Genomic DNA, 13,161 nt, shown 5'->3' with positions numbered 1-13,161 from the left:
AAAAAAAAAAAACAGCTACTGAATTATCAGCAAATAGATTTCTAGCTAATAACAAGTAATTCTTTCTCTGACAGAAATGATACTGGCCATTCATTACTGTGATCTAATTACAAAATTCAGATGCATTTTCTTTTCATTCCCTTAAGGGAGATGCATCAACAATGCCTGGGTATGTGATGGAGATGTTGACTGTGAAGATCAATCTGATGAAGAAGACTGTGACAGTTTCTTGTGTGGACCACCCAAGTACCCTTGTGCCAATGACACCTCCGTGTGCCTGCAGCCGGAGAAACTCTGCAACGGGAAAAGGGACTGTCCAGATGGGTCAGATGAAGGCGACCTTTGCGGTATTGCTTGTTCTGTCCCATTTTCTTCCCTCCAGACATTAGGCCATTTTAGTTTCTTCACATCTACCTCTTATCATTGCACTCTTTCATTCCTTTTATTCCTTTCAAAAGAAACCTTTTGCACTGAAGCTGACACAAAATTTTTAAGCAACTAATGGCCTCATAAAATATAACAAATATGATCCAGAATTTCTGAAAACAACAGCAAAAAAGAAAGAAAAACCTAGATGATGCATTACCAGTTGCAGGGCTCTCTACGTATTTCATCTCTAGCTTCTGACTACAGTTTCTTTTTTATTATTAGATTTTTAAAAATAAAATACCAATCAAAATTCCCACTCCCTCCCTCATTGCTGAGCCGATTACTGTCAGAAGTCATTAAGAACAGGAATTCTTCTCACTGGTGACCTGTGGGGTGCAGCTCCCCACCACTGTGCGGATGTTGAGTCTTCAAACCCTACAGGAGAAACTGTGTTTTTGTTTGTTACAGCAAATGGGGAGAAGCTGGATAATGAGACAGACTGAGTATTGCCTGAGTTGCTATGCTACTATCTCTGTCTGGATGTCTTTGAGGAATCATTTCCCTGAGTATGCGTATCTAGTTAAACAATCAATGCAACAGACGTTAAAAGAACTTGGAATAATCAAACCGTGCATATGAAGGAAAATATGTTTTTCGTTCTTCAGAGATCAGAGATTTATATTGTAGAGGATTTAGGGATTTAGATATGTTTGCTAAACCAGGCTGAAGGAGGCATCTGTTCAAAAGTCTGAAGAATGATCAGAACAAGCAGTCCCTGGAGCTATGTACAATAATGACTAGGAAAGAAGGACTAAATTGACTGATCCAAAGAGTGAAAGGTTATAACTGCCCTGGAGTTGTGTTTCTACACAACTGAGCATCATAGTGAGTTGCATTATGTGAAAATGATCATCACTGCATGTTAAATTGTATGTAATAAAACAGCCACTCCTTCAAAGAGTCTATAATTCTATAAGATTATCTTGAAACAGTAAAACTAATATACAAGCAAAATAGATAAAAATGAATTCAAACAGCAAATTAATTAAAGCACTACAAAAAACTCTTCATGGAATAGATGATAAATTTCCCTTTTCCAAATCCATTTCCTTCTCTTAACATCTCATTATGCCAACTAAGAGACAAGTGAAGATGAAAAGTAGAAAGATGTATCTAAGGCATCCACAGGAGGTAGAGAAATAAAAGGGGCATCTGTAATAAGAGTACCATAAGAATGTTAGGTTTAAATAGAAGATGCTGTGTAAAACCCAAAACAGATGAAGTCCACTGGTCACTGGTTTAGCTCAAATCTGCAAAATAATAACAGTAAGTCCACACTGCTTAAAGGGAAAAAGAGATGTTCACTTATGTTCCAGTAGGCAGCATCTTCCTCATGAAAATTGCACTTTTCTGGATTTTCCAGAGGGTAATTCTCCTCTTAACTTTGATTCATCCTTGAGTCCAAATTGACTACAACTTTAAAACCACGAGTTAACGTCTGTGCTTGTAGCCTGAAAAGGAGATGAGATTGGCGTTTCTTTCTTTGGCATTACATCAAGAGTAGTTTACATGCAGAAATGTGATGGTAACCCAAAATACAGGAGACAAACTTCTGTCCAGAGGAAGCAGTATTTCATATAGAACTGCATATGGCATCGTCTGTTCTCTCAGAAGACATGGCCAGGATGGATGTAAAGAATGAGAACCAAGAGCACAAATAAGAACCAGAGTGGCTTCCTGTACTTACTTATACTCAAGATAATGAGTCCAAGACTGTAATCTCCTAGCCTTGTGGAGAGATTATTTTCCTGCCAGGTTCTGTGAATTACACAAAATGATTTCCAGTTTAACAACCTCTCTGTCTCTTGTCAGAAGCCATTTTTCACAAAGTCATGGGAGAACAAAGGGCAGGGGGTCCCTAGAGTTAGTTGGTAGAGCCAACAAGAATTGTCCCTTTGGATACGTGCATTTACAAGAGAAAGCTTCTGGTCCACCAAAAGACAGGAAGAAGGCTGTTCTTGGTGGCAGAAGGTTCTCAGAGGGGCAAGGAGTGATGGCTGTGGAGGGTCCACTATGTTACTTCTTATAACCATATGTGGGTTCAGACACCCAGCAAACTTTCTTTGCACACTGAACTCCTTCAAGCCATAATCTGTATTCACCTGATGGAGATTCACTAGAATTACAGGGCAGTGTTCTTCTTTGGCTGGTCCCAGAGGAAGGAAGTTGAGTGTTCCAGAGTGGTGGGGTATAAATTGCTTTTTTCTGAATGTGTGCCAGTGTAGTTGGTGTTCCCGAAGACCCAAAAGAAGCTGACCAGACTTTGGTTAGGGAGACAATATTGGTACAGTAATAAACAATTTTAAAAGAAGTTTCAAGGTTAATAACAAAGTTAAAGAACTGATAATGCATTTGCTGTGAGAATACAGATATTTATCTTATATTCTCAGTTTTAAATTTTAGTGTGACTTTTGTTTTTACTCAACTATGATACCTAAATCTACAGGTAGCATCAGACATTCTTAGTGCTAAGATAAAAGTGATATTTGAAATAAACTTAAACTATTGTGAAGATTATTTTATTTTTCTTTTCTTTTATTCTTTCACCTGCTGGGTACAGTAGCATTTCTTTATAGTAATTCTCTTTTTTTTTAAAAAAGAGTGTCAATTGATTCAAAATAGGGCAAATGCTTCAAAATGGCTACAGTTATCAAATGGTTATGATTACTGAACAACAAGCATATTTAGAAATGAATCTAATTTTTCTTCTGAAATAATACCTAACGTGAAGTGACTTCTTAAAGAAAAATGGTTAATGGAATTTTATTCCTTTGCTTGTTGATGAATAGTATGGAAAAGAGGTAAACCATATAGAAACCTTTAAAACGTAGAAATCCTTTATGAACACCTTGCAATTCAACCCATTCTTACAATAAATATACTAGAGACACCAGAACATACTATATTATACATATAAATATCACTATAATTTGTCAATTATTACACAATTGCATGGTTAGCATTTGTATGAACAAACACAATTAAATCAGTTTGAAGTAATATTTTTTCAATCTCTATTTTGCTTGATTTTTGTTGTTTTGCTTTGTTTTAAGATAAAGTCTCACTCTGTAGACTCGGCCAGACTAGTACTCACTGTGTAGACCAGCCTCCGACTCACAAATTGTCCTCATACTCACAGAAACCTATCTGCTTTGATGTCCTTAGTTTAGGCACTAGTGGCATTTACACCCAACTCAAAACAACATTTTTACTGCAAAGCAATATGGAGAAGCTTCTGGGCTTGTTGCTGTGTAACCGTTGCCTGCTTTGGAACAATAGGAAAAGTAGGAGACAGTAAAATTGTAAAACATTCTATCTTAATCTAGAGCACGACTTATCAAGATTTGCCCAACCTGGCTCAAATTTTATGTTATATCGTTTTTTAAACTTTAATTTTATTCATCAGATATCTTTAATTGTCTATTCAACATCAGGGTAATAAATGCAATTAGAAATATTCTATGTCCCCTGAGAATCTAAAATTGTGTGATTAAAAAACAAGAGCTAGTTCCAGGACAGGCTCCAAAACCACAGAGAAACCCTGTCTCGAAAAAAACCAAAAAAAAAAAAATAACAATAAATGCATAAATCTAAAGTTAAACACAGACGGTATGAACGAAGCATTCCCTTTCTAAAAAAACTATGTGTGTTATTCATATGGTGAATAATGAATGCTCATTACTTGTGCCAAATTTCAAGAATAAATTTGCTTGTGTATTATGTGTTAAATTTTCATGACCTCATTGAATTAATCATAATAACCAATATATAGGACACAGGTATAAAGAAAACTACTCCTCATTATGACTTTAATTACATATGAATATATAGCTTTATTTATAAGCATTAAATACTCAAGTAATCAGTTTCTGTCTCTCTTTTGAAAGACGTCTACAATAGATTTTTCACAGATTCTAAAAGGCCGCAGGTAATTTTCCTGGTTTTTACAAAAGTATGAAAACAATTTACATCAGTGGGTTAACCCAATCTGTACTCAACACAATTTGCATTAGTGGACTAACCCAAGCTATGTTACAAATTTAGTAGAAATAAAAACTTGTATTCTCGTTTCTTATTATTTAGAAATAAATTCTGGCATTAGATCATTTGTAGCAGTACTTATAGCCAAACAGCTGTGGGAGATTGTCTTGTAGTGGGTGCAAAATCCCTGACTCCAATTTGAGTTAGAGAATCCAGTCAGTGAGTACTGTGGAGTGAGAAAAACCATGTGACTGAGATCATCTGCTCCTTGACAGATGAGTGTTCGCTCAACAACGGAGGCTGTAGTAACCACTGTTCTGTTGTTCCTGGAAGAGGAATTGTCTGCTCCTGCCCAGAAGGACACCAGCTCAAGAAAGACAATAAAACCTGTGAAATCGTGGACTACTGTGCCTCCCACCAGAGGTGCACCCAAGTGTGTGAACAGCACAAGCACTTGGTCAAATGCTCCTGTTACGAGGGATGGACACTGGATACGGACGGTGAAAGCTGCACCAGCGTGGGTGAGTAGATCCCGCCATCCATGGAAACAAACCCTAAAACACCTTGACAATATGCAGCAAAAGAATTCCATTTATTCCATATATTGACTTTAAATGTTAGAAGTTATTTAATAGATATTCCCTTTCCTCCGCGAAGAATGAGTTACAACATACCTTCCCATTATAGCCCTCTGACTCTTAGTCATCTGATCACTACTACTGTTCTAGCTTGCGATCATTACAATTACCTTCTCATAGCATGTTTCATATATTTGAATTATACATTGCTACAACTGGAAATTGGATAATGATAAATTTTTCTCATCACTGGAATCTTCTTGAGTCCCTGTGGCACAGGTCTATGGGTAAAGCTGAAGAGTTTCCTGAAATTTGCCCCCCAAAAATCAGGTGTTCATAGCTGTGTGGATTTACATCCAGATAGTTGAATCAATTCCATTAATCCACCTCTCTGTTTTTATCCCAATATCATGCATATAGTACAACTTGAAGTCAGGGATGATGATACCTCTGGAAGTTCTTTTATCGTATGACTGTTAGCTATCCTGGGTTCTTTGTTTCTCTATATGCAGCTTAGTATTGTTCTTTCAAGGTCTTGAAACATTGTTTTGGGATTTTAATGGGGATTGCGTTGACCCTTTAGATTACTTTTGGTAAGATAGTTTTTTATTATGTTAATCCTACTGATCAATGAGCATGTGAGATCTTTGCATCTTCTGATAGCTTCTCCAGTTTCTTTCTTCAAAGACTTGAAGTTAATGTCACATTGATTTTACCCTTGCTTGGTTAGTGTGACACCAAGATATTTTATATCATTTGTGGTTACTGTGAAAGGTGTTTCCCTGATTTCTTCTTCTGCCCATTTATCGTTTGTGTTTAGAAAGCCTACTGATTATTTTTTTCAGTTAATCTTCCAGTCAGTCACATTTTGGAAGGTATTTATCAACTGCAGAGTTATTTGGAAGACTCTTTGGGGGTCATTTATGTATACTATCATATCTTCAACAAATAAAGATACTTTTACATCTTCTTTGATTTCCTTTAGTTGTCTTATTGCCCTTGCTAGAATTTGAGTACTATATTAAATATATATCGAGAGAGTGACAGCCGTGTTTTTATCCTGGTTTTAGTAGAACTGATTTGAAATTTTCTCCATTTAATTTGATAAAGGCTACCGGCTTGCTGAAAATTTTATTCATTATACTTAGATATATTTCTTGCATCCCAAATCTCTCCAAGACCTTTATCATGAAGGGGTATTGATTTTTGTCAAAAGCTTTTTAAAAATGTAATGAAATGATCATAAGGGTTTTTTTTTAACTTACAGTTTGTTTATATGGTGGATTATATTGACAGATTTCTCTGTGTTATACCATTCCTGCATATCTGTGATAATGTCTACTTAATCATAGTGGATGATGGTTTTGATGTGTTCCTGGATTCATTTTCGAAGTATTTTATTGAGTATTTTAGCATCAATGTTCATGAAGGATATTGGTCCTTAATTTTCTTTCTTCATTTTGTCTTTATCTAATTTATACATGAGGGTGACTGTGGCTTCATAAAATGAATTTGGATATGGTCCTTCTATTTCTACTTGTGGGGTAATTTGAGGAGTATTGAGTATTGGACTTACTCTTCTTTGAAAGTCTGGTAGAATTCTACACTAAAACTAGCTGGGCTTTTATTTGCAGGGGTGGGAGATACAGGGGAGACTTGTGATTGCTTTTATTTCCTTAGGAGCTATAGGTCTATTTAAACTGTTTATCTGATCTTGATTCAACTTTGGTAAATGTTATATATCACGAAAATTACCCATTTCTTTTAGATTTTCCATTTTGTGGAGTACAGGCTTTTGCAGTATACTTGATGTTTCTTTGAATTGCCTCTTTGTCTGTTGCTGTATCCACCTATTTTCTCTCTGCCTCTTAGCTTGGATAAAGGTTTATCTATCTTGTCGATTTCCTCAAAGAACCACATCTTTGTTTCAGTAATTCTTTGTATTGTTTTTATTTTATTGTCAGTTTTAGTTTGATTGCTTCCTGGCCTTCTACTCCTCTTGGGTGTGCTTGTGTCTTTTGATTCTGGAGCTTTTATGTGTGCTGTTAAGCTGATAATGAGAGTTCTCCAAATTCTTTATATAGGGACCTAGTGCTATGAACTTTACTCTTAGGACACCTTTTATAGTGTCCCATAACTTTGGGTATTTTGTATATTAATTTCCTTTGAATTTTATGTCTTTATTTTCCTTCTTTATATCAACCTTGACTCAGTAGTCATTCAGTAGAGAGTTGTTCAGTCTCCATTCATTTGTAGATTTTTTTTGTCCTTGTTGAAATCCAGCTTTAATCCATGGTGGTCTAATAAGGCATAAAGCTTTGTTTTAATTATCTTGTATCTGTCCCGAATTGCTTTGTGACTGATTATATGATTGGTTTTGGATAAGGTTACAAGAGGTGCTGTGAAGAAGATATATTCTTTTTGTTTTAGTGAAATGTACTGTAGATATCTTTTAGGTTCATGTCATTCATAATGTCTGTAGATTCCATTATTTCTCTATTTAGTTTTTTTTTTTTCCTGAATGATCTGTAACAGTCTTTTTCTTGGGTCACCAACCAGCTCCAAATCATGACATGTATTCTTCTTATTAGTTATTAATGCTTGGCATTGTCTTATGCTTGTTCCACAATTCCAATAACTTAATTTAGCCTATTTTTCTTCATCTATGTTTTACATTGGGCCTTTTAACTTTTGTTTCTTTTGTACGCCCTACTCCAAGTCTGACTGGAGGCTGCCTGGCTGACTGGCCCCACGTGTCTTTCTTCCTCACCCTCTCCTCCTGAGGCTAAATTCCTCCTTTTACTTATGCTATCTGCCTTGGAGTCCTGTCTGTCACTATACTTCCTAACTATTTGCCATTCAGCTTTTTATTAGACCTACTAGGTACCTATGTCAGACAAAGCTACACATCTTTAGATCAATAAGCAAATGCATAAAAAACAAAAGTCACATCTTGTTGAGTAAAAATAATATTTCACATCAACTGTCCATTCATGAGAATGGGGTATTGAAGTCTCACTATCAATGTGTAAGAGTTGATGTATGGTTTAAACTTTAGTAATGTTTTCTTTCCAAATGTAGTTGCCCTTGCATTTGGGGCATAGATGTTGGAAACAACCATCACCTTGGTAAACTTTTCCTTTGATCAGTATGAAGGGTCCTTCCACATCTGTTTTGATTAATTTTGCTTTGAGTTCTCTTTGGTTGGATATTAGGATAACTACCCAAGCTTGTTTCTTGGGACCATTTTCTTGGAAAATATTTTTTCAGCCCTTTTCTCTGAAGAAAATTCTGTCTTATGTTTCTTGTAGGCAACAAAATGGTGGGCCTTTTTGGCATCCATTCTGTTATATGTGCCTTCTTATTTGAGAATTGAGTCCATTTATATTGAGTGATATCAATGGCCAATGATTTGGTAGTGTGTGTGTGTGTGTGTGTGTGTGTGTGTGTGTGTGTGTGTGTGTGTGTTTCTGTTCCTTCTTTGGGTTATGCTGGTTTGAGTTGATTTATTGCCTATATTTTTGTGGGTGTAGTTAAACCTCTTGTGTTGGATTTTTCCTTCAAGTGCTTATATAGGGCTGGATTTGTGGTTAGATGTTTAAATTTGACTTTATCATGGAGTATCTTGTTTTCTCCATCTGTGGTGATTGAAAGTTTTGCTGGGTATAGTAGTCTGGGCCAGCATCTGTGGTCTCTTAGCATTTACAGTGCTTCTGTCCAGGTCCATCTGCTTTTACTGTCTCCATTGAGAAGTAGGGTAAAATTATAATAGGCTTGCCTTGGGCTTTTACTTGGGCTTTTCCACTTGCAGCTTTTAGTATTCATTTTTTGTTATGCATGTTTGCTGTTTGGTTTATTATGTGGGAGGGGACTTTCTTTTCCGGACCAATCTATTTGGTGTTCTGTAAGTTTCTTGTACCTTTATAGTTTTGTCCTTCTTTTGGTTAGGAATATTTTCTTCTATGATTTTGTTAAAAAGATTTTCTGAGCTTTCAGCTGGGTGTCTTCTTCTATTCATTTATTTTTTTTTTATTGAGAAAAGGAAGGAGAAAAAACAAGTTTCCGCCTCCTCCCAGCCTCCCATTTCCCTCCCCCTCCTCCCACCCTTCTCCCTCTCCCCGCACTCCTCTCCCCTCCCTCTCCAGTCCAAAGAGCAGTCAGGGTTTCTGTTTCCTCTCTAGTTTTCTTACTGTGGTTGTGTAGACAGTCTCTGTCTGAGTTGAGACCTGGACTTCTGATTGTTTAGATATCATCTGGTTCAGCAGCAGACTGCTGCCCAAGTTGGGGGCTGGAGTTCTGGCTATGTAAATGGCCTCCAGTTCTTCCAGGGCTCCTCTAGATTTCAGTTTGCTGGCCTGACTTCAGGTGGCATAGGACACTTCTGAATGGTTTTCAGGAAGCTCCAGTGGTCTCTGGTGTTCAGGATACTCATCTATCCTCTGGTGGAATAGGAAGCCTCTGCCAGAAGTGTGGGCCTTGCATGCAGGGAGCTAGCCTGGCCTCCGGTGACATAGAAGTCTTATGGGATAGGAGTCATTTTAATTAATCTTGATGATTGCATTTCAACATAATTATCATTTCAACATAATATTGCATTATTTTCTGGCCTATGCATGTAAATATGTAATTTCTAGTTCTTATGTTTTGTGGAAGTCCCTTAGTCCCTATGATTTATTAGACTTCTAAGAATGTGTGCATCATGAGCCTTCACTCATTTTATTTCTTCTACCGAGTTGAGATTTTCTCCCTGTCTTCTAGAAATCCAAGTTATACTTTAAGCCTCACTAAACCAAGCATTTCTTTATTATTGAGTTTTTTCTTATTTCCATATATATTTTCCTGTATAGGACATCATATTCCTGGGTATGTATTGAACATGGTCTTATTTAACTTTTTGTAGTCCTATTTTTCCCCTTCTTATTTATCGTTCCAATAAAATATGAAAAACATAAAGTATGAAATAAAACGATGGGGATTCCTTTGTTTGAAGTAGCATCCAGTTTGTGAAAATTAAAATGTAGTCAATGAAAATCATATTTTCAGAGATCATTAAATCACTTCAATTTTTATATTTTATTGTATAATATGTGGCTGTTTTTCCCTGTTAAAAATTGAATCATTGCCTATAATATTAAGGCATATTTATTATACTTTTTCTTCTTAAAGATTCTAAATCAATTAATCCTCACATGAAGCTAAAAAGAAGCAGTTTATTGTGTGAGAAGAGTAATTTTGTTCAGAGTGGAGAAAAAACGCATCAAACTTGACCACAGATTGTTATGATCATAGTACAGTGAGACCTTAACTTATACATTGATAAAAATGAAATTATTAGATTATTAGGGTGGATCAGCATCATGTGAAATAACTCATAGGTTAATAAGTGTCTACTTTTCTAAAATTAAACTATTGAATGCACGTTAACCAGGTTAACGTTAATCCCCTAATTGTGTTGGCATAAGTTCCTCTGGGAGGAAGTCCCTAGAGAACTATCCAATCACTCATAATTCTCTTGCTTTACACCTGCTTCATTTATTATGTAGGAAGAAAACAAACATGTGTTATAACATTTAGGTGGAAATGAAGGTTTTCCTACATGAATAAATTAGCCAGTTGATAATAAATTACTCCTTGAAACAAAGAAATTAATGCCACTGTCAACATTTATGTTATTCATAGTTATGTTTTATTATTTGATTTAATTATCTGTGTAAAAAAGATTTTATTCTATATTTCTGTTATTTTATCTCTTTGGAAAAGCAAACGCCTCATAGCATATTAAAGATAAATTCTCAAGGAACTACTAGACTTTAAAATAAATGTTTCATTTGTGTCAGGCATCCTTTCATTTCCATCATTCTTTACATGATTCCTTTGTTAAAAAAATGTTTCTGCTCTTGAATTTAATGCATTTTTAATTTATATATTATTATTTAATAGCTCATCTTGGCGTTTAAAAAACATGAAAAGAAGGGAGAAAAAAGATAGAATATGTGGCTTTGTGATTCAAATTTAGAGACAGAACACACTAGTTCTTATTCCCTAAATTTTTTTTGTAGTGCTCTCATATTTTCTTTTTTGCATTTGAAATTCTCCATAAGCTGGCCTGTACTGCATTGCTGAACTGTTTTTTTTTCTTAAAATTCATAACTAGTTACTTGCCAAGTATAAAGATTATAAATGACTATGACTTCTAGGACTTTGGTTTTTATTTAGTAAATTTACAAATTTCACTTTTCAATCTGCTCTCTTATTTTCTGCTTTTTAAACGTGCTCTATTTTGTCACTCCCTTCATTTCCAAACATCCTTCTTTTGAGTGTCCTCTAAAATGTCCAGGAAATTGCCACTGAGTGTATGTATTCCCAGCTCTACCATCTGCTCTTTGGTGGGCAGCCTGTTGCCAGTTCACAACATGGTTCTCCCACTATTGGGAAGAATAATAGCTTTTCTTCCTGACTCCTTTTAACCTGAATCAAATTACGTTTTCTCAAGAATGACACTTTTGTTCTTATTCTTCCAGTTTTTTTTTTTATTCTTTAGGAGAGGAAGTTTTATTGTTGCCGATTTTTATTATGTTATAGGAAGGATATTAGGAATGGAGATTCACATACTCTGAAATGAAATGGTCATCTTTGGACACAGAGCATACCTCTTGCAATCTTTGGATCTCACACATATCTATGTGCACCCACTTGGCAAACTCCTTTCTACACCGAAAAATTATGTGGTCCATTAAAATTTAATTTTTTTGACATTAACATCTTAAAGAACATCTGATTTCTTTCTTTACAATTCTGATTCCCTGGGTATCAGTAGGCCACTTAAAAAAATTATTTGGCTGTGGCGGTGGAGAGATTGCTAAGAGGTTAACATTGCTTCTTACTTTTCATGAGGATTAACGTTTAGAAAAAAGCACCACACCAGGCAGTTGAAAATTTGAAGCTCCAGCTCCAGGAGATCTGATGGATAAGCTTCTGTGCTTGGAAGACACCTTTGCAGAAACACACAAACACACACACGCACACACACACACACACCGCACAAATATATACATGGATGTTGGTTATATGTTCCCTTTCTTGTCTCCTTAAATTAGGCTGAGCTTTATCGGCACTTTAAATTTTCTTCCATTCCTCAGAATTCTCAACGAGTCTCACTCACATTCTCAATGACCTTGGCTTTTTTCTGCCAGCTATTGCTTTCTTCCATCCACATCTGAACTTTCCCCTTGCAGTGACCTCGGGATGCAACTATATGCTGCAAATTCAGTAGCATCTTGACCTCAACGCACGACAATAAAAATACCATCATCTACCGAAAATGATAGTTTTTTAAGAAACTAGTTTCTCTAGCTGATGAAGAAGAAAGCTCTGGAACGAAGAATAAATAGGCTTTTCATGGACAGAAGGAGAGAGGGGAATGTGGAGTGGATTGAAGAGATCCATTCTATGGGAAAGGACTAAGTGATCAGGAGCAGCTGGCCTACCTTGTGGAGAAGGGAATAGTGAGAGCCGAAAAGGCAGTGAGATGAAGCTGTAAGGTACTTGTAACATGGCCTTGGGAAAATGATACTTTTCTAACTCACTCTCCAGCCAGATCTTTTAGTATCACCCTGGGTCTTAAGTTTTTCTGCATGTTCTTCAGGGCCTTCACTTTGCTGTTCTTCTCTGTAAGCTGGTATTTTATACATTTCCAATGACCATCTCTGGAGCTTTAGTATAAGTGTTTGGAGGCACAGTATATGCACATTCACAATGTATACACACACACACACACACACACACACACACACACACACACCCCTCACATGGAGCACAGTGCTTATCACTCACTGTCTCCTTGCTCTTCTCTGATAGGTGTCATCAGCCATTACCATAGCACACTCATATTTTCTTTAAAATTTTGCATTCTGTAATCTCTCTCACACTGTCTTCTTAGGGAATAATTCCTTCAAGGTATTTACTTTAGTTTTATTAATAACTTCCATTTATTAAAAACTATGGGTATGAAATACTATTGGCAGAAGCATCTCTCATTGACTAGGTATAGAAATTGAGACCAGAAAAATAAATTCATTGGTTCAAGGCTTGTAGCTTAGAGGTAGTAGAGCAAAGGTGTTGAGATTTATTCTCATGACTCTCTGATGCCAGCACACAGCCTTTTCTCATGGTC

The 13,161-nt window shown here is 36.1% G+C and overlaps 1 protein-coding gene across 1 annotated transcript in view; it reads left to right on the top strand.

The window, feature by feature from the left end:
* Nucleotides 1-13,161, top strand: part of Lrp1b (LDL receptor related protein 1B) — a 1,800,012-nt gene that overhangs the window by 1,179,568 nt on the left and 607,283 nt on the right. Inside the window, exons 22-23 of the mRNA XM_026778709.1 lie at nt 147-347; nt 4,686-4,931. Of these exons, the coding sequence (XP_026634510.1) occupies nt 147-347; nt 4,686-4,931 (447 nt within the window). The remainder of the gene's footprint in view (nt 1-146; nt 348-4,685; nt 4,932-13,161) is intronic.

Source organism: Microtus ochrogaster, chromosome 4 (genome assembly GCF_000317375.1).
Source record: "Microtus ochrogaster isolate Prairie Vole_2 chromosome 4, MicOch1.0, whole genome shotgun sequence".
NCBI lineage: Eukaryota > Metazoa > Chordata > Mammalia > Rodentia > Cricetidae > Microtus > Microtus ochrogaster.
The sequence above is the reverse complement of the archived record's forward strand: the minus strand, read 5'-3'. Positions and strand labels throughout refer to the sequence as shown.